At 36.0% G+C, this 22301-nt stretch overlaps 2 protein-coding genes and 1 gene segment (V, D, J or C); all 3 read left to right on the top strand.

Annotated features, from left to right (window-relative positions):
* Positions 1–4589, top strand: part of LOC142303451 (immunoglobulin lambda-1 light chain-like) — a 90091-nt gene extending 85502 nt beyond the window's left edge. The window contains exons 7-8 of the mRNA XM_075344803.1: positions 2785–2821; positions 3930–4589. Coding sequence (XP_075200918.1) covers positions 2785–2821; positions 3930–4249 — 357 coding nt within the window. The 3' untranslated portion in view covers positions 4250–4589. The remainder of the gene's footprint in view (positions 1–2784; positions 2822–3929) is intronic.
* LOC142249649 (Ig lambda-1 chain C region-like) overlaps positions 1–18934 on the top strand; it is a 609515-nt gene extending 590581 nt beyond the window's left edge. Inside the window, 1 exon segment of the C gene segment in view lies at positions 18301–18934. Within this exon segment, the coding sequence occupies positions 18301–18620 (320 nt within the window).
* LOC142249623 (immunoglobulin lambda-1 light chain-like) overlaps positions 1–22301 on the top strand; it is a 757490-nt gene that overhangs the window by 722578 nt on the left and 12611 nt on the right. For 2 of the 7 annotated variants that reach the window (XM_075321400.1, XM_075321381.1), the window contains exon 3: positions 22076–22111. The exons of 2 other annotated variants lie outside the window; for them this stretch is intronic. In XM_075321400.1, the coding sequence (XP_075177515.1) occupies positions 22076–22111 (36 nt within the window). Of the gene's footprint in view, positions 1–21061; positions 21098–21418; positions 21455–22075; positions 22112–22301 lie in introns of all 7 variants that reach the window. 3 more of the 7 variants (XM_075321420.1, XM_075321391.1, XM_075321363.1) reach the window with 2 other exon arrangements.

Genomic DNA, 22301 nt, shown 5'->3' with positions numbered 1-22301 from the left:
TGTGACGCAGCAGTGACCTCATTAGCGATCTCGCTGTGTGTGACAATGAGCAGCGATCTGGCCCCTGCTGCGAGATCGCTGCTCGTTACACACAGCCCTGGTTCGTTTTCTTCAAAGCCGGTCTCCTGCTGTGACACACAGATCGCTGTGTGTGACAGCAAGAGAGCGACAAATGAAGCGAGCAGGGAGCAGGAGCCGGCGTCTGACAGCTGAGGTAAGCTGTATCCAAGATAAACATCGGGTAACCAAGGTGGTTACCCGATATTTACCTTAGTTACCAGCCTCTGCAGCTCTCACGCTGCCAGTGCCGGCTCCGGCTCTCTGCACATGTAGCTGCTGTACACATCGGGTTAATTAACCCGATGTGTACAGCAGCTAGGAGAGCAAGGAGCCAGCGCTAAGCAGTGTGCGCGGCTCCCTGCTCTCTGCACATGTAGCTGCATTACACATCGGGTTAATTAACCCGATGTGTACTGTAGCTAGGAGAGCAAGGAGCCAGCGCTCAGTGTGCGCGGCTCCCTGCTCCCTGCTCACACTGGTAACTAATGTAAACATCGGGTAACCATACCCGATGTTTACCTTAGTTACCAGTCTCCGCAGCTTCCAGACGGCGGCTCCGTGCAAGCGCAGCGTCGCTTGCACGTCGCTGCTGGCTGGGGGCTGTTCACTGGTCGCTGGTGAGATCTGCCTGTTTGACAGCTCACCAGCGACCATGTAGCGATGCAGCAGCGATCCTGACCAGGTCAGATCGCTGGTCGGATCGCTGCTGCATCGCTAAGTGTGAAGGTACCCTAACACCTGCAGAATAGACTTGATTTATTTATTTTTTTAATTCTTTATTTATACAACAGACCCTTACAAGCCATAAACCAGTCAGCTGAAAAAATAAACAAAAACAGTTGAACAGAGTTTGGTAGAATACATCTCAGTACAGCATCATTAGCATCTGAGCAAACCCCACAAATTGTCGAGCGGGTCCGTTCCTTTTCAAATTTTAAACATAAACAAGGTAGAAAAGTACCTAAAAGGATTTCCACTCCAATGAGTAAAGAAGACAGATTAAGAGTTGATGCATTATATTGTTGTAGTAGTTTAGTATGTAGTGGTTACATTTAAAAGTAACATTCTATAACCTAGAATATTAACATGTGTGTTGTTTACTAAAATCAGCAATGTATATTTTCATAACATGTCTGGTTATATTCATATTACTTTGTGTTAAATTAATAAAAACATTTAAAAGAAAAGTGCCTAAAAGAAAGGCAAAAGTGCCTAAAGACCACTCAGACATCTCTCAACAGGGGAGAGTTCACACACGGGGGGATGTAGAAGAAGGGTGGAAGGGGGAAGGGCTAAGGCAGAGCAGGGGGGAAGTGGGGAATAGACTTGATTTTAATTGTGACAGATTTACTTAAAGATGGAAAGATACACGGACACTTTTGCATTGTGATTCCCATACACAGAACATCTAAACAATACTTTACAGCCAAGTGGTGTTCAATAGAAGAAACTGTTCAAAGCCCAATTCACCTAACGGAATCAAGAAGTATAATTGACCCTTTTAAGAGTCTGCATTTTGGGGAAATCTCATTTCCATTACGAAATATTGCAGTACAGTTCAAATTGTGAACTGGGTCTAATTTTACTGTGAAATGAAAATACAGAAGTACTAAAAGTATAAAAATACAAAAAATAATACAAAACTTTCACATGGAAAGATTGTAATGCCGTTATACTGATGTATTTCTTTATAAAAAAAAAAAACACCTTTAAAAAACGTCCTGGGGTCCTCTCTATTTTTGATAATCAACCAAGGTAAAGCAGATAGGTCTGTTTTATTTGGCCAGCTATAAAAAATGGGGGGGACCCCACTTTTTTTTTTTAATTATTTCATTATTCACTTCCCAATAATGACCAGGGAGTCAGAGATGCGTCCAGGTGTCTTCCCCATGCATTTTTCCGGTCTCCCCTTAGGCTTCCATTATAGTCATTACTCAAATCGATTGGGTCTGAGTGTAGGGCCCGCTTGATTTAAGTAACAAACACTCAAACTCTTTAGTGCTCGCTCATCACTAATTGTCACTAGAGTTATTGCTAAAATTTTTGCACATTTTTTACAAATATTTTGATACCGTATAGCCAACATTACCTGAATAGCCCTTTCTAATGACTGAGCTTCATTTATAATCCCATAAACAATGTAAAGAAATAATGATTATATTAGTGAATTCTGAGACATCTGTGACTGTTTTTCAGAAAAATTACATAAAAGCTTTTATGAACCCAGAATAACATGAATGCGTTATATTCTAGTACGTTGGCATACTGATACCTGATGTGCTATAATAAGCATTAATTGATATATATTTTTAGAGGATAGTTTTAATTCTTGTTGCCTTTATCTTTTAATACATTTCTAAAATAAAACTACTCCATTCCCAGCAATGGTTAACCTTCACACAATTTTCAAATAATGTTTAAATTAAACCACTGCAGATTATACACATTTGATTCCGATCCCTTGACCACATATACACATCAGTTCAGACTGATATTTGTGGGATTAGATATTAATTGGTCAGATATCTTTATAATATAAGATAACCCTTATGTCAGGGTGGTACCACACATGAAAGTCAGCGCAACTGGTCCACAGTAAAAGTAGCACTCATCTCACATGGTGAACAATTTGAGAAATTCAGACTTTGTGTTGACTTCTTTTCTATCAACCATTCTGTATGTAACCAGACTGTGCAGTTTTTGTACAGGTCTGTAACACAGTGATGGATTTTTGGAGAAGGAACCCAACTTAATGTTCTCAGTAAGTACCATAAATACTCATTCCCAAAACTTGTTCTTTGCTTTCTTTTTATACAAATTGTAACAGATAATGTTTTAACTATATTAAAAATAATATATATATATATAAAAAAATTATTTTTAATATAGTTATTTTTAGTCAGTATATAGTCCATAACCTTATCCTTGTACGTTGTGTTCATTCAAAATTTATATTAAGCTTCTATTTTCTAAAAAAAAAATTTAAAACATTTACAGTCATTAGCTTAAACACTATAAAACTGTTGTCGCTTGTTTTTTTAAGATTTTCTGTTTTTATTATAAGTTACGATTTCACAATGAGATCAGCACTAATACTTTCTTAGTTACATGCAGATATTTTGCTCTGTAATTGATCTAAAACGTAGTTATATGTGAAAGCCTACTATCTTGTGAGAAGAAGCATTAATACCTCAAATATATTCCCATTTATCCTCACCAGATTTTAGTGAACACAGGTCAGCCATTGATGAAGTACTATTGTTGCAAATGTTGAGATTAGGCAGTTAATGAAATATATTGCAAGTCGTCATCTCCAGATTCATCAGTGACCCTAGAGATAAAGCCTTTATCTACATAAAAGACCAGAGAAATGTGCTTTGTCATAATCCTTTAAGTATATGTGTAAAAAAAAAATTCCAAATCTTTGTTATGTCCTAGAAACATATATAAATTTATAATTTACTGGAAATAATTATATTTACTTATTGTAGCCAGTTTTCTATAGTCTTTGTATACCTCCAACACTTCCTAAAATAAGACAAGTTACTGTGAGTTTATTCTTCAGTAATATACAGAGAACTTTATTCTTCAGTAAAATAAGTTTGTTCTTCAGTAATATACAGAGAACTTCTGCTCTCAGCCACGATCTCTTCATTACTGTGTAGGGAGTTGTAGACTTGTAGGACAATACCTTTTATACAATACATGTTCCACAATATATACTTTACTATCTCATAAATTAGCGATTTTGTTTTATAGCTTTTTAATCTTCAGAAAAACATCAACTGAGAAGAAAAATAATAAAGCATCAAAATTATTATTATTTCTTAAAAGTAAAAATTTAATAACTCAGACTCTTTTTCCAACAGCCGGTGAGGTGAAGGCGCCCAGTGTGTTTATCTATGGTCCATCTGAAGAAGAGTTAAAGACAAATAAGGCCACCATGGTCTGCGCTATCAGTGCATATACCCCCAGGACTGTGTCTGTGGAATGGACGGTGGATGGGACAAAGTGGACAAATGGAATTCAGACCTCAGCAGAGAGCAAACAGGCTGATGACCTGTACATGAAGAGCAGCTTCTTCAGCCTGTCCACCTCCGAGTACAACAAGCATGAGGTGTACGGATGCAAGGTCACTCATCAGGGCAAAGAGAATATGCAGACCTTCAAGAGATCTGAATGCCATTAATGGTGTACCCCCCGCTCTGTTTACCACCTCAATGATGTTATTAGACTACAAGACAATGATTTTTAAGCATTTATCATTATTATCATAGTGTATGACCAGACATTAATTATCTTCTCTGATATAATGAATTGCAGTATAAAAAAAGTTCCTTACATTTAGTTTAAGTTGACTGAGTAACTAAGTAATGCCCTGAACGTCTTGTAATATGGGGTGTATTGTTTATATAAGTCTTAATAACATTCATTGTTTATAAACCATGTTACATTTTCCTTAGTCACATGTTGTCTCTCTTGTGTCCTGTTATTCTGTTCTATTATCAAATAAAACTATTGTATCTTTATCAGATTGTTCGTTTTACTCACAAGTAAGATAAAAGGGTGTAAATATACACTAGTAGAAAGTAATGAACTCAACCCTCATAAGCCTAGTCCCCCAAAATTATATTAGTCAGACGGTTAATTTGTTCACTTTATTCCATGTAACTGGATATATGTACACTATGTATATATATATATATATATATATATATATATACACACGCACATATATATAGTATTGCACTTTACCATGTCCAAATATTGTCAGTATAGCGCCAGTATACCCATTTATTATACAAATTTATACATCATATCTATTGACCATGGATCTCCTGACAGTATAAGATATATATACACTGCAAAAGTATAAATAGTTCCCAATAACCGAACAAATAGATAGATAGATAGATAGATAGATCATTGTACAGTTGAGTAAAACTATTTCTGAGATCCTGGTCCAGCAGCAATGTCAGTACTCCGTAGTAACTGGACCTAAACAATCGGACCTTCCTGATACCTACCAGCATCCTGAGGACCTCTCCTCCTCTCTGACTAATAGGCCATGGAACATCATGACGCAGTGACACTACACACCTTAAAACATAGTAATGATGTCATAGGGAGCTACTAATGAGGAGAGGTGACCAGGATGCTAATATGTAGTGGGAAGATGGCCGAGAACCAAACTATCAGCTGGACCAGGGTCCTGCAGGAAGTTTTCTGAAATCTAATATATATACCATAGATACATACACTACCCTAATTAAACAACAATCATGTTGAAACTATTATTCTTCTTTTGCTTTCTTTATAAAACAAAAAAAAGCATATTTTTATTGATTTCATATTATTAGCCAGTTTGTCACAAGACTTCAGCTCCCTAGATAAGCCCAGAAATATTAATCATGGCCAAACACAAAACTGGGGCAAAATGCAGCCTAATATCCAACCTAAGAATAAAACAGCCTCTTCAATTTCTGTAATGTTTTACACAAGCGTACATTACACCTTGCTAAATAAAGAAATAAATGATCATTAATAATTAACTTACAATATCTCATCTATCCTGTTTGGCAACTAACAAGACACTGGTGTTTCTAGCAAGGTGGCCAATATCTACTTATCGATGTAAAGTTGGAAATGATGAGACCAATGGTTAAAGGGATTGTCCACTACTTTTACATTGATGGACTAGCCTTAGGATAGGTCATCATTGTCTGATCAGCAGGGGTCCAACACTTGGCACCCCTGCCGATCAACTGCTAAAGCAGGCAGCTGAAAATGCTCAGTTCCATAACTGCCCTGTCAAGAGGCTGCGGCCGAGTATTGCACATCTGCTTCCCATTCAAATCAATAGAAGGCAGATGTGCACTACTGGGCCACGGATGCTATGAGTTGCCTCAGCAGCTCCAGGACTGAGCATTTCTGTCCGCTTGCTGCTGCCACCGGCACTGAATGCACCTGATTAAGGGGAGTGCAAAATGTCAGACCGCGGCCGATCAGAGATTTATTAAAGGTAAATGTAAAGGTAGTAGACAACTTCTTTAATATAGTACAAAGAGCATATCTATACAGTATGTAGAGAATTCAGTTTTCAATCTCCCACAAAACTACGAGTATTATAAATGGCACATGGGCGATGAGGGAAAATATTCTTACAGGTAACTGAAATTGCACTCAGTTGGCAAATTACACATAATTAATTAGGATACACTTCTTTCTTGTGTTCCTTTTTTATAGACTTTCTAAAACTAAAATGTCCTGTGTCCTATAAGAAATTTATCATTCAGATGAAGTTTACACACTTTTGCCATAGTGACTGGTAGGCAGATATTTAGGCAGATGAGTTTTCTGGAAGATGTGACAGATCTCATTCCAGTAACCTGACCATTTACAAGCATCAGTTTAGTTTTATATTGGCCTGATTGTATAGAATTGGATAGATCTCTTTACATGTAAGAGATCCGTTATGCCAGAATTAAACCCCATTATCGGGCTACAACAACGTTCCCCAACTCCAGTCTTCAAGAGCCACCAACAGATCATGTTTTCAGGATTTCCTTAGTATTGGCCAGGTGAGCAATCCATCAAGTGTCCAATATTAAGGAAATCCTGAAAACATGATCGGTTAGAGGTCCTTGAGGACTGGAGTTGAGGAACACTGGTCTACAATATAAGCAGCAATCATTTCATAGCACAAACCAATTCATAACTTTACACTTTATCTTGACTTCACCTCTATCACCATTCTCTGTGTGACAATACTTTATGGTTTTTGTACAGGTCTTTATCACAGTGATGGATATTTGGAGAAGGAACCCAACTTAATGTTCTCAGTAAGTACCATAATTACTCCCAACACGTCTTCTTGTTCTTTAATTTCTTCTTTAGAAAAATGGTTAAATATTAATAATTTTTACAATACAAGTATATTCTTCATTTTTAATATTTTTATAGCTGATTTTTAGATGATATTATACTAGCTATCAACTCTACCACCTTTCACTGTGTTTACCGAACATTCACATCTAGAAATGATCATTTATTCTGATAAAGTAAAACATCTTCTAACCATTAGCTTAAGAGGTATAAAATGGTTGTAGCTTATATTTCAGATTTTGTGTTGCTTTATTATTCTACATTGTGTGTTGTTGTCTTGCTTCTGATTGTCACCATCAGATGACGACTATTAGTTATATAGTGGTAGTTTGCTTTGCAGTTGAAATGGAATATAATTATATATAAAACAATTCTATCTTGTGAGCAGAAAAATTGATATTAATGTCTTAATTCTCCTAAATTCCTAAATTCTCACAATATTAACAGATTTCAGTGATCTACACGTAAACCGTCACATTGGTGTATATATATGGTAAATACTAAGAATAACCATATATATATATATATATATATATATATATATATATATACGGTAGATGTATACATATATATACATGTATGTATATATATATATATACATATAGTGGATTTTCATCTAGAGAGACAACAGCAGTGGCACTGTAGAGGTAAGATGAACATCTGCAAAACAGACAGGGAAATCTGTTATTACCATACAAATATCTATGTGTCACTACAAGAAGAACCCTTAGATGAGGCTTCCACAACTGTTAACATTAAAAAGAACACGAGAAATGTGTAATGTTCTAGTTCTAATTATAAGGAACTCTATGTATTGTATTCTTCTCAGTGTAGCCAGCTTTCTATACGTCACTACCTTACACTTATTGTAAATTTTAAAACCATTGGTGAGAAGACAAGTTACTGTGAGTTTATTCTTTAGTATGATACAGAGAACTTCTGCTCTCAGCCACAATCTCTTCATTACTGAGGAGGGAGTTGTAGAGTTATAGGAGAATACATTTTATACAATATATGTTATACAATATGTTATACTATTTGAAAATAACTTGTTTTATGTTTTATATTATATGTTTTTCTTTATCATAAATCCTCATATAGACATCAAGTGAGAAGTAAATCAATTAAACATAGACATTATTGTTCATTGTTTCTGAAAAGTAAAAGTTTACTAACTCAGACCCTTTTTCCAACAGCCGGTGAGGTGAAGGCACCCAGTGTGTTTATCTATGGTCCATCTGAAGAAGAGTTAGAGACAAATAAGGCCACCATGGTCTGCGCTATCAGTGCATATACCCCCAGGACTGTGTCTGTGGAATGGACGGTGGATGGAACAAAGTGGACAAATGGAATACAGACCTCAGCAGAGAGCAAACAGGCTGATGACCTGTACATGAAGAGCAGCTTCTTCAGCCTGTCCACCTCCGAGTACAACAAACATGAGGTGTACGGCTGTAAGGTCACTCATCAGGGCAAAGCGAATATCCAGACCTTCAAGAGATCTGAATGCCATTAATAGTGTACACCCCGCTCTGTTTACCACTTCAATGATGTTATTAGACTTCAAGATGATGATTTTTAAGCATTTTTCATTGTTGTCATAGTGTATAACCAAACATTAATTATCTTCTCTGATATAATGAATTGCAATATAAAAAAGCTCCTTACTTTCAGTTAAAGTTGACTGATTAACTAACTAATGCCCTGAACGTCTTGTAATATGGGGTGTACTGTTTATATAAGTCTTAATAACATTCATTGTCCTTGAACCGTGTTACATTTTCCTTTTTCCTTATTCACATGTTGTCTCTCTTATGTGTCCTGCTATTCTGCTCTATTATCAAATAAAACTATTGTATCTTTATCAGATTGTTCTTTTTATTTACAACTAAGATAAAAGGGTGGAATATTAAATACTTAAAAAAAATGAATTCAACCATCATAAGCCTAGTCCCCAAAAATAATATTAGTCAGACTGTCAATCAACATGTTCACTTTATTCCATATTAACTGCAGACATGCACATTTCATATACAGTATAAATAAAATAAAAAAATATATATATATATATATATATATATATATATATATATATATATATATATATATATATGAGAAAAAAAAGGAACAGTCGCATAATGCAAAAACACAATAAATTCTACCTAATAAATATTTTTGGCGGTATTTAGAATATTATAATGGCCATTGTAATAATAACCCAGCGCTCCTTCACGGCACCCTCATTTGCTGGGTCCTACACTAAACTGAATCTTTTCTAGGTTTTAAAAACCTACAAGATCAGCTGGTGAACACAAAAAAGGCTAATGAAGCGGCCAAGTACTAGAGTACAAATCCAGCAAACAGAGCATCACTCTTCATTGTATATGCAATATACAATGAAAACAGAATGAAAACCGGGGTTCCTGTATTACATTATACCATGCCTAAATATTGTTTGACAGCATACCACCAGTATACCTATTTATAATACACATTTATGCAACATGTGGACCGTGGACTTTCTGTTAGTATGATATATATATATATATTGTAAAAGTATAAATGTTTCCCAATAGATAGACGGACAGGCAGGCAGATAGATAGATAGATAGATAGATAGAGGGATAGATAGATAGTTGGACAGATAATAGAATATAAATAGCTAGATTGATAGATCAATAGATAGATGATAGATAGATAGATAGATGATAGATACTAGATAGATAGATGATAGATACATGATAGATAGATAGATGGATAGAGGGATAGATAGATAGATAGATAGATTGATAGATAGACAGATAGATAGATAGATGGATAGATGGATAGATAGATCATGGTACACTTGAACAGAACTATTTCTGAGATCCTGGTTCGGCAGCCATGTCCATGTCCATAGTATCTGGACCTGGACCCTGAGAACCACCTGATACCTACCAGCATCCTGAAGGCGTCTCTGATTAGGAGGCCCTGAAACATCATGATGCAGTGACGCTACACACTTTAAAGCCGCCTTCACACATCCGTGAAAAAAACGATCCGTTTTTTCACGTACGTGTTAAAGGGGTGGTTTGCTCCCTGTGTGCCGTGTTTGTGGCACATTCCTGTTCACCATGTGTTATACGTAATAACACACAGAGAATGGAAAGCCCCGCCTACCTGTTTCTTCCGGAGCTGTCTGTGGTGCTCAATGACAGCGTCCGGCACAGGCCACGCCCCGCTGACGCTGCTTCCGGCCCCCAGTGAGGAAGACGCGTTGTTCAAATTCACTGGGGGACGGATGCAGGTGACAGCCGCGGCAGAGACTGCAGGTATGGTGGAAGTATGTGTTTTTTTATTTTTTACAATGCCACGTGTGTTTCTCCGGCGCGTCACGTGCACCCGCATCCACACTACTTCCGTGTGGTACGTGTGTGGGCCCGTGCTGCCGGAGAAACACGGACATGCATCCGTGTGGAGCACACTACACACGTCTGCGCCACACGGAGGCACGGGCCTCTGGCAGAACACGTGCGTGCACATATACCCATTGATTTTAATGTGTATATGTGTGCCCGTGTCTCCGGTACATACGGGCACGGACCTAGCACGTACCAGAGACACGGACGTGTGAAGGGGGCCTAAGACATAGTCATGATGTCATAGGGACCTACTAATGAGGAGAGGTGACCAGGATGGTTGACATGTAGTGGGAAGATGTCAGAGAACCAATCTGACCAGGGTACTGCAAGTTGTTTTCTCAACGCTAATAGATATACAATAGATACATACTCTAATTAAAGAACACATCATGTTAAAAATATTATTCTTATGTAGCTTTATTTATAGGAAAAAAGAAACAAGCATTTATATATTAATCCCATCATATTAGTCAGTTCATCCCAAGACTTCAGCTCCCTAGATAAGACAAGAAATGTTAGTCCTGGCCAAGCACAAAACTGGGCAAAATGCAGCCCAATATCCAACCTAAGAATACAACAGCCCCTTCTAATGCTGTAATGTTTTACACAAGCGTACATTATACCTCGCAATTATTGTCATTATTACTTCACTTACAATATCTCATCTATCTTCATTGGCAATAAACAAGACACTTGTGTTTTCAGCAAATAACTGGTCAATATCTATTTTTCAATGTAAAATTTATTGTCGTTAAAATGATCAGACCAAGTCTTAAAACCTGACCATTTACAAGCATCAGTTTAGTTTTATATTGGCCTGATTGTATAGAATTGGATAGATCTCTTTACATGTAAGAGATCCGTTATGCCAGAATTAAACCCCATTATCGGGCTACAACAACGTTCCCCAACTCCAGTCTTCAAGAGCCACCAACAGATCATGTTTTCAGGATTTCCTTAGTATTGGCCAGGTGAGCAATCCATCAAGTGTCCAATATTAAGGAAATCCTGAAAACATGATCGGTTAGAGGTCCTTGAGGACTGGAGTTGAGGAACACTGGTCTACAATATAAGCAGCAATCATTTCATAGCACAAACCAATTCATAACTTTACACTTTATCTTGACTTCACCTCTATCACCATTCTCTGTGTGACAATACTTTATGGTTTTTGTACAGGTCTTTATCACAGTGATGGATATTTGGAGAAGGAACCCAACTTAATGTTCTCAGTAAGTACCATAATTACTCCCAACACGTCTTCTTGTTCTTTAATTTCTTCTTTAGAAAAATGGTTAAATATTAATAATTTTTACAATACAAGTATATTCTTCATTTTTAATATTTTTATAGCTGATTTTTAGATGATATTATACTAGCTATCAACTCTACCACCTTTCACTGTGTTTACCGAACATTCACATCTAGAAATGATCATTTATTCTGATAAAGTAAAACATCTTCTAACCATTAGCTTAAGAGGTATAAAATGGTTGTAGCTTATATTTCAGATTTTGTGTTGCTTTATTATTCTACATTGTGTGTTGTTGTCTTGCTTCTGATTGTCACCATCAGATGACGACTATTAGTTATATAGTGGTAGTTTGCTTTGCAGTTGAAATGGAATATAATTATATATAAAACAATTCTATCTTGTGAGCAGAAAAATTGATATTAATGTCTTAATTCTCCTAAATTCCTAAATTCTCACAATATTAACAGATTTCAGTGATCTACACGTAAACCGTCACATTGGTGTATATATATGGTAAATACTAAGAATAACCATATATATATATATATATATATATATATATATACGGTAGATGTATACATATATATACATGTATGTATATATATATATATATATACATATAGTGGATTTTCATCTAGAGAGACAACAGCAGTGGCACTGTAGAGGTAAGATGAACATCTGCAAAACAGACAGGGAAATCTGTTATTACCATACAAATATCTATGTGTCACTACAAGAAGAACCCTTAGATGAGGCTTCCACAACTGTTAACATTAAAAAGAACACGAGAAATGTGTAATGTTCTAGTTCTAATTATAAGGAACTCTATGTACTGTATTCTTCTCAGTGTAGCCAGCTTTCTATACGTCACTACCTTACACTTATTGTAAATTTTAAAACCATTGGTGAGAAGACAAGTTACTGTGAGTTTATTCTTTAGTAAGATACAGAGAACTTCTGCTCTCAGCCACAATCTCTTCATTACTGAGGAGGGAGTTGTAGAGTTATAGGAGAATACATTTTATACAATATATGTTATACAATATGTTATACTATTTGAAAATAACTTGTTTTATGTTTTATATTATATGTTTTTCTTTATCATAAATCCTCATATAGACATCAAGTGAGAAGTAAATCAATTAAACATAGACATTATTGTTCATTGTTTCTGAAAAGTAAAAGTTTACTAACTCAGACCCTTTTTCCAACAGCCGGTGAGGTGAAGGCACCCAGTGTGTTTATCTATGGTCCATCTGAAGAAGAGTTAGAGACAAATAAGGCCACCATGGTCTGCGCTATCAGTGCATATACCCCCAGGACTGTGTCTGTGGAATGGACGGTGGATGGAACAAAGTGGACAAATGGAATACAGACCTCAGCAGAGAGCAAACAGGCTGATGACCTGTACATGAAGAGCAGCTTCTTCAGCCTGTCCACCTCCGAGTACAACAAACATGAGGTGTACGGCTGTAAGGTCACTCATCAGGGCAAAGCGAATATCCAGACCTTCAAGAGATCTGAATGCCATTAATAGTGTACACCCCGCTCTGTTTACCACTTCAATGATGTTATTAGACTTCAAGATGATGATTTTTAAGCATTTTTCATTGTTGTCATAGTGTATAACCAAACATTAATTATCTTCTCTGATATAATGAATTGCAATATAAAAAAGCTCCTTACTTTCAGTTAAAGTTGACTGATTAACTAACTAATGCCCTGAACGTCTTGTAATATGGGGTGTACTGTTTATATAAGTCTTAATAACATTCATTGTCCTTGAACCGTGTTACATTTTCCTTTTTCCTTATTCACATGTTGTCTCTCTTATGTGTCCTGCTATTCTGCTCTATTATTAAATAAAACTATTGTATCTTTATCAGATTGTTCTTTTTATTTACAACTAAGATAAAAGGGTGGAATATTAAATACTTAAACAAAATGAATTCAACCATCATAAGCCTAGTCCCCAAAAATAATATTAGTCAGACTGTCAATCAACATGTTCACTTTATTCCATATTAACTGCAGACATGCACATTTCATATACAGTATAAATAAAATAAAAAAAAAATAAAATATATATATATATATATATATATATATATATATATATATATATGAGAAAAAAAGGAACAGTCGCACAATGCAAAACCACAATAAATTCTTCCTAATAAATATTTTTGGCGGTATTTAGAATATTATAATGGCCATTGTAATATTAACCCAGCGCTCCTTCACGGCACCCTCATTTGCTGGGTCCTACACTAAACTGAATCTTTTCTAGGTTTTAAAAACCTACAAGATCAGCTGGTGAACACAAAAAAGGCTAATGAAGCGGCCAAGTACTAGAGTACAAATCCAGCAAACAGAGCATCACTCTTCATTGTATATGCAATATACAATGAAAACAGAATGAAAACCGGGGTTCCTGTATTACATTATACCATGCCTAAATATTGTTTGACAGCATACCACCAGTATACCTATTTATAATACACATTTATGCAACATGTGGACCGTGGACTTTCTGTTAGTATGATATATATATATATATATATTGTAAAAGTATAAATGTTTCCCAATAGATAGACGGACAGGCAGGCAGATAAATAGATAGATAGATAGATAGATAGAGGGATAGATAGATAGTTGGACAGATAATAGAATATAAATAGCTAGATTGATAGATCGATAGATAGATGATAGATAGATAGATGATAGATACATGATAGATAGATAGATAGAGGGATAGATAGATAGATAGATAGATAGATAGATTGATAGATAGACAGATAGATAGATAGATGGATAGATGGATAGATAGATCATGGTACACTTGAACATAACTATTTCTGAGATCCTGGTTCGGCAGCCATGTCCATGTCCATAGTATCTGGACCTGGACCCTGAGAACCACCTGATACCTACCAGCATCCTGAAGGCGTCTCTGATTAGGAGGCCCTGCAACATCATGATGCAGTGACGCTACACACTTTAAAGCCGCCTTCACACATCCGTGAAAAAAACGATCCGTTTTTTCACGTACGTGTTAAAGGGGGGTTTGCTCCCCGTGTGCCGTGTTTGTGGCACATTCCTGTTCACCATGTGTTATACGTAATAACACACAGAGAACGAAAAGCCCCGCCTACCTGTTTCTTCCGGAGCTGTCTGTGGTGCTCAATGACAGCGTCCGGCACAGGCCACGCCCCACTGACGCTGCTTCCGGCCCCCAGTGAGGAAGACGCGTTGTTCAAATTCACTGGGGGACGGATGCAGGAGACAGCCGCGGCAGAGACTGCAGGTATGGTGGAGGTGAGTATGTGTTTTTTTATTTTTTACAATGCCACGTGTGTTTCTCCGGCGCGTCACGTGCACCCGCATCCACACTACTTCCGTGTGGTACGTGTGTGGGCCCGTGCTGCCGGAGAAACACGGACATGCATCCGTGTGGAGCACACTACACACGTCTGCTCCACACGGAGGCACGGACCTCTGGCAGAACACGTGCGTGCACATATACCCATTGATTTTAATGTGTATATGTGTGCCCGTGTCTCCGGTACATACGGGCACGGACCTAGCAAGTACCAGAGACACGGACGTGTGAAGGGGGCCTAAGACATAGTCATGATGTCATAGGGACCTACTAATGAGGAGAGGTGACCAGGATGGTGACATGTAGTGGGAAGATGTCAGAGAACCAATCTGACCAGGGTACTGCAAGTAGTTTTCTCAACGCTAATAGATATACAATAGATACATACTCTAATTAAAGAACACATCATGTTAAAAATATTATTCTTATGTAGCTTTATTTATAGGAAAAAAGAAACAAGCATTTATATATTAATCCCATCATATTAGTCAGTTCATCCCAAGACTTCAGCTCCCTAGATAAGACAAGAAATGTTAGTCCTGGCCAAGCACAAAACTGGGCAAAATGCAGCCCAATATCCAACCTAAGAATACAACAGCCCCTTCTAATGCTGTAATGTTTTACACAAGCGTACATTATACCTCGCATTTATTGTCATTATTACTTCACTTACAATATCTTATCTATCTTCATTGGCAATAAACAAGACACTTGTGTTTTCAGCAAATAACTGGTCAATATCTATTTTTCAATGTAAAATTTATTGTCGTTAAAATGATCAGACCAAGTCTTAAAACCTGACCATTTACAAGCATCAGTTTAGTTTTATATTGGCCTGATTGTATAGAATTAGATAGATCTCTTTACATGTAAGAGATCCGTTATGCCAGAATTAAACCCCATTATCGGGCTACAACAACGTTCCCCAACTCCAGTCTTCAAGAGCCACCAACAGATCATGTTTTCAGGATTTCCTTAGTATTGGCCAGGTGAGCAATCCATCAAGTGTCCAATATTAAGGAAATCCTGAAAACATGATCGGTTAGAGGTCCTTGAGGACTGGAGTTGAAGAACACTGGTCTACAATATAAGCAGCAATCATTTCATAGCACAAACCAATTCATAACTTTACACTTTATCTTGACTTCACCTCTATCACCATTCTCTGTGTGACAATACTTTATGGTTTTTGTACAGGTCTTTATCACAGTGATGGATATTTGGAGAAGGAACCCAACTTAATATTCTCAGTAAGTACCATAATTACTCCCAACACGTCTTCTTGTTCTTTAATTTCTTCTTTAGAAAAATGGTTAAATATTAATAATTTTTACAATACAAGTATATTCTTCATTTTTAATATTTTTATAGCTGATTTTTAGATGATATTATACTAGCTATCAACTCTACCACCTTTCACTGTGTTTATCGAACATTCACATCTAGAAATGATCATTTATTCTGATCAAGTATAACATCTTCTAACCATTAGCTTAAGAGGTATAAAATGGTTGTAGTTTATATTTCAGATTTTGTGTTGCTTTATTATTCTACATTGTGTGTTGTTGTCTTGCTACTGATTGTCACCATCAGATGACGACTATTAGTTATATAGTGGTAGTTTGCTTTGCAGTTGAAATGAAATCTAATTATATATAAAACAATTCTATCTTGTGAGCAGAAAAATTGATATTAATGTCTTAATTCTCCTAAATTCCTAAATTCTCACAATATTAACAGATTTCAGTGATCTACACGTAAACCATCACATTGGTGTATATATATGGTAAATACTAAGAATAACCATATATATATATATATATATATATATATATATACATATATATATGGTAGATATATATATGTATATATATATATAGTAGATTTTCATCTAGAGAGACAACAGCAGAGGCACTGTAGAGGTAAGATGAACATCTGCAAAACAGACAGGGAAATCTGCTATTGTCATTACCATACAAATATCTATGTGTCACTACAAGAAGAACCCTTAAGCTGGTGTCACACTAAACGACAGCGACAACGACGTCGCTGTTACGTCACCATTTTCGGTGACGTAACAGCGACCTTGTAAGTCGCTGTTATGATCGCTGCTTAGCTGTCAAACACAGCAGAAGCAGCGATCATAAGGTCGCTGTGCTACATGTTCAGAGAGCAGGGAGCCGCGCTTAGCGCTGGCTCCTTGCTCTCCTGCAGCACACATCGGGTTAATTAACCCGATGTGTGCTGCAGCTACATGTCACAGTTCAGAGAGCAGGGAGCCGCGCTTAGCGCTGGCTCCTTGCTCTCCTGCAGCACACATCGGGTTAATTAACCCAATGTGTGCTGCAGCTACATGTCACAGTTCAGAGAGCAGGGAGCCGCGCACACTGCTTAGCGCTGGCTCCTTGCTCTCCTTGCTACAGTATGCATCGGGTTAATTACCCGATGCATACTGCAGCCACATGTCACAGTGCAGGAGCCGGCACTGGCAGCAAGAGCGGAGGCTGGTAACCAGCGTAAACATCGGGTAACCAGGGAAAGGTCTTCCCTTGGTTACCCGATGTTTACGCTGGTTACAGCTTACCGCAGCTGCCAGTGCCGGCTCCTGATCGCTTCATTTCGTCGCTCTCTCGCTGTCACACACAGCGATGTGTGTGTCACAGCGGGAGAGTGACGACCAAAAAATGAAGCTGGACATTCAGCAACGACCGGCGACCTCACAGCAGGGGCCAGGTCGTTGCTGGATGTCACACACAGCGACAGCGACGGGACGTCGCTGCAACGTCATAGAAAATGGTGACGTAGCAGCGACGTCGTTGTCGTCGTCGTTATGTGTGACACCAGCTTAAGATGAGGCTTCCACAACTGTTAACATTAAAAAGAACACGAGAAATGTGTAATGTTCTAGTTCTAATTATAAGGAACTCTATGTACTGTATTCTTCTCAGTGTAGCCAGCTTTCTATACATGTCCCTGCCTTACACTTATTGTAAATTTTAAAACCATTGGTGAGAAGACAAGTTACTGTGAGTTTATTCTTTAGTAAGATACAGAGAACTTCTGCTCTCAGCCACAATCTCTTCATTACTGAGGAGGGAGTTGTAGAGTTATAGGAGAATACATTTTATACAATATATGTTATACAATATGTTATACTATTTGAAAATAACTTGTTTCATGTTATATATTATATGTTTTTCTTTATCATAAATCTTCATATAGACATCACATGAGAAGTAAATCAATTAAACATAGACATTATTGTTCATTGTTTCTGAAAAGTAAAAGTTGACTAACTCAGACCCTTTTTCCAACAGCCGGTGAGGTGAAGGCGCCCAGTGTGTTTATCTATGGTCCATCTGAGGAAGAATTGAAGACAGATAAGGCCACCATGGTCTGCGCTATCAGTGCATATACCCCCAGGACTGTGTCCGTGGAATGGATGGTGGATGGAACAAAGTGGACAAATGGAATACAGACTTCAGCAGAGAGCAAACAGGCTGATAACCTGTACATGAAGAGCAGCTTCTTCAGCCTGTCCACCTCCGAGTACAACAAGCATGAGGTGTACGGCTGTAAGGTCACTCATCAGGGCAAAGCGAATATCCAGACCTTCAAGAGATCTGAATGCCATTAATAGTGTACACCCCGCTCTGTTTACCACCTCAATGATGTTATTAGACTACAAGACAATGATTTTTAAGCATTTATCATTGTCATAGTGTATGACCAGCCATTAATTATCTTCTCTGATATAAGGAATTGCAGTATAAGAAAAAGTTCCTTACTTTAGTTTAAGTTGCCTGAGTAACTAAGTAATGCCCTGAGAGTTAATAATAACATTCATTGTTCTTAAATTATGTTACATTTTCATCCTTCTTACTCTCTTATTTAGTCACGCTGCATTTCTAAATTTCATGTTATTCTGCTCTATTTTCAAATAAAACATATTCACCAAATTGTGTTTGTTATTTGCAAAAAAGATGAAGGGACAACTGCAGAAAACATCAAATACATATATATATATATATATATATATATATATATATATATATATATATATATATATACACAGAGTACTGACATGGCTGCTGGACCAAGATTTCAGAAATTGGTTAGATAGAAATCATCCATGTATCTCGCTCTCTATCTATTGTCTATCTGTCTATATATGGATATCTGAATAGATAGATAGATGTAGATAGTTGGATGGATAGATAGATGGATAGGTAGAACATTTCTGAAACTCTTAGCTGCTACATGCAAGCCAAGTGGTTGACGCTCATCCGGTGTTCGACCTCCTGCTTAGAGATTCCTGATAACCAGGAGCAAGACTAAAAATGCTTGTTTCCTATTCGTTGAACCACTGTGTAGGAAAAGAAAATATCTTTTGGAACAAATACCTGAGATAGGCCATCCCACTACAATTAATTGTATCTCATATTATAGTTACAGTTTAATATAAAATCTATAGGAATATGCTACAGTTCAAACTGAAATCAATAAGTCGCATAAACAATCCTGGCCCTCTGGAGTAGACTACTCTGTAGCTATTGTCCACTTATTGATTAATTAGTTGTCTACTAATTATTGAAAATCCTAAACAAGGGCTCCCAATGTAATATCATGGAATTCACTGATATGTACACGGCATCATTTATACATTTTCAGCCTGGAATAGCACTAACAGTGTAACATATGGCAGATAAAGTGACATAAAATGAAAGATATAAACAGCATTGTTTTTTTATTTACATTGCCCGTGTCCTATGTTCATTTTATGGGACACTTTTTGGATGTTCTTTTAAGTGGATTCTGGGCAGAATCTGCCTGAAAAAGACTCCGTATACCCATATGGAAACATACAATGGATTTCCGGTAATCTGGATATGGACATTTTATATTACAAAGATACATAAGTCAGAAATTATCTACAGCATAAACCCCATGATGGAAGGTTATTGTATTGCTCTCAAGCACTGTGAGCTTTATTTGGAGAGGGAACACAACTCATCGTCTTCGGTAAGTGCCACCATTTACCCAATAAATCTAATTGTATTTTACCCTTATCTTATTAGTGGCAATAGAAAAACAAATTAAGAAAAACTAAGACAAACATTTGTTTTTAGTTGGGTGACATTTAGCTTAATATGATTGTCAAAGTTTAATTCCCTGTCCATGTTGATGAGTTTGGACACATTTAATCTACAAAGTATTGGTAGACATGAAATAATCTATGAATACAGCATAACGAACAAGAACAGCAATATCCTTCACTTTTGGTAGCTATTTATATATATATATATATATATATATATATATATATATGAAACACAAGCAATAGTTTTCAGTATTTTTGGCTGGATTCACACAGTTTTTCTAAGACTCCTTAATCCATATTTTTAAGCTAAAGGCAAAAGTTCCATCTAAAAAATGGGGTAAAAGAAATGCTAATATCTCTTTTTGGATCCATAACGTTTTGGATAAAAACTACATTTACGTTACTATTTAATAATAATCTGTGTTATACTGTTCCAAGTGGAATGCATGCGCCTATTATGAGGTGTAATAGTTTCTTAAAAAAACAACAACTAAAAGTCAAGTATCCATGATGTATCCATGATGTATCCAGCTACAACAATATCCTTCACTTTTGGTAGCTATTTTTTATATATATTATATATATATATATATATATATATATATATATATATATGAAACACAAGCAATAGTTTTTAGTATTTTTGGCTGGATTCACACAGTTTTTCTAAGAACCCTTAATCCATATTTTTAAGCTAAAGGGAAAAGTTCCATCTAAAAAATGGGGTAAAAGAAATGCTAATATCTCTTTTTGGATCCATAACGTTTTTGGATAAAAACTACATTTACATTATTATTTAATAATAATCTGTGTTATACTGTTCCAAGTGGAATGCATGCGCCTATTATGAGGTGTAATAGTTTCTTAAAAAAAAAACCAACTAAAAGTCAAGTATCCATGATGTATCCAGCTACAACAATATTTTAGCTTCTATACTACTTTGTGCTAGTTTTTGTACACCTCTAAAACACTGTGGTGGATGTTTGGAGACGTCAGTCAACTTATCGTTCTAAGTAAGTCCCATAACTTATTCATTCAAAATGACTTATCCCTCTTTATTATCTTATTTTATATATGTATTTCTCTATTTTTTTATCTTTATATTACTCACATTTTAAGTTTATCAGGTTTTTATATATATATATATATATATATATATATACACACAGTATATATGCTGATTTGTTTGTTTTTTATCATCTTTGCTATGATGTAATAGGTTGTTAAAAATCAAAAGCACAATATTTATGAATTTATGATAGACTTCAACACAACAGTATTGTAGCTTTTGTATAGTTTGTACGAGTTTTTGTACATCTCTAAAACATTGTGGTGGATTTTCGGAGATGGAAGTCAACTTATCGTTCTAAGTAAGTCCCATTTCTACTCACTCAAGATGACTTTTCTCCTCTTTATCATTTTGATTTCTATATATTTCTCTACTTATACTTAATTACTCAAATTTTAAATTTGCCCAGATGTTATATATATCTCTGCATATAGTCTATAGTTTAAAAAGAATAATCTGTGCTGATGACTTGGTACAAAGTACAAATGCTACAATGTAATTTTAGAAAAAAAGTGAAAGATGCACATACAAGCAGAGATTTCACATAATGTCCTTTCATATATATCTCATATTACTGTATATATCTAAAATATTAAATCATTAATCTTGTATGTATCTTGTAAGTATTTTATCTCTACTTAAAGCCCTTTCGTCACTAGAAGTAGAAATATATATATATATATCTACAGTGTATAAATAGATATATGTATATATATATATATATATATATATATATATGTATATATATATATAGTCATATGTCAATTAGCATGCTGTTTTGGTTGTTTTGTATCATCTTGGCTATGATGTAATAGGTTGTTAAAAACCAAAAGCACAATATTTATAATAGACTTCAACACAACAGTATTGTAGCTTTTGTATAGTTTCTACGAGTTTTTGTACATCTCTAAAACATTGTGGTGGATGTTCGGAGATGGAAGCCAACTTATCGTTCTAAGTAAGTCCCATTTCTAGTCACTCAAGATAACTTTTCTCCTCTTTATCATTTTTATTTCCATATATTTCTCTACTTATACTTAATTACTCAAATTTTCAATTTACCCAGATGTTAAATATCTCCGCATATAGTCTATAGTTTAAAAAGAATAATCTTTGCTGATAACTTGGTAAAAAGTACAAATGCTACA

This window comes from Anomaloglossus baeobatrachus, chromosome 1, assembly GCF_048569485.1.
Source record: "Anomaloglossus baeobatrachus isolate aAnoBae1 chromosome 1, aAnoBae1.hap1, whole genome shotgun sequence".
NCBI classification, from domain to species: Eukaryota; Metazoa; Chordata; class Amphibia; order Anura; family Aromobatidae; genus Anomaloglossus; species Anomaloglossus baeobatrachus.
The sequence above is the reverse complement of the archived record's forward strand: the minus strand, read 5'-3'. Positions and strand labels throughout refer to the sequence as shown.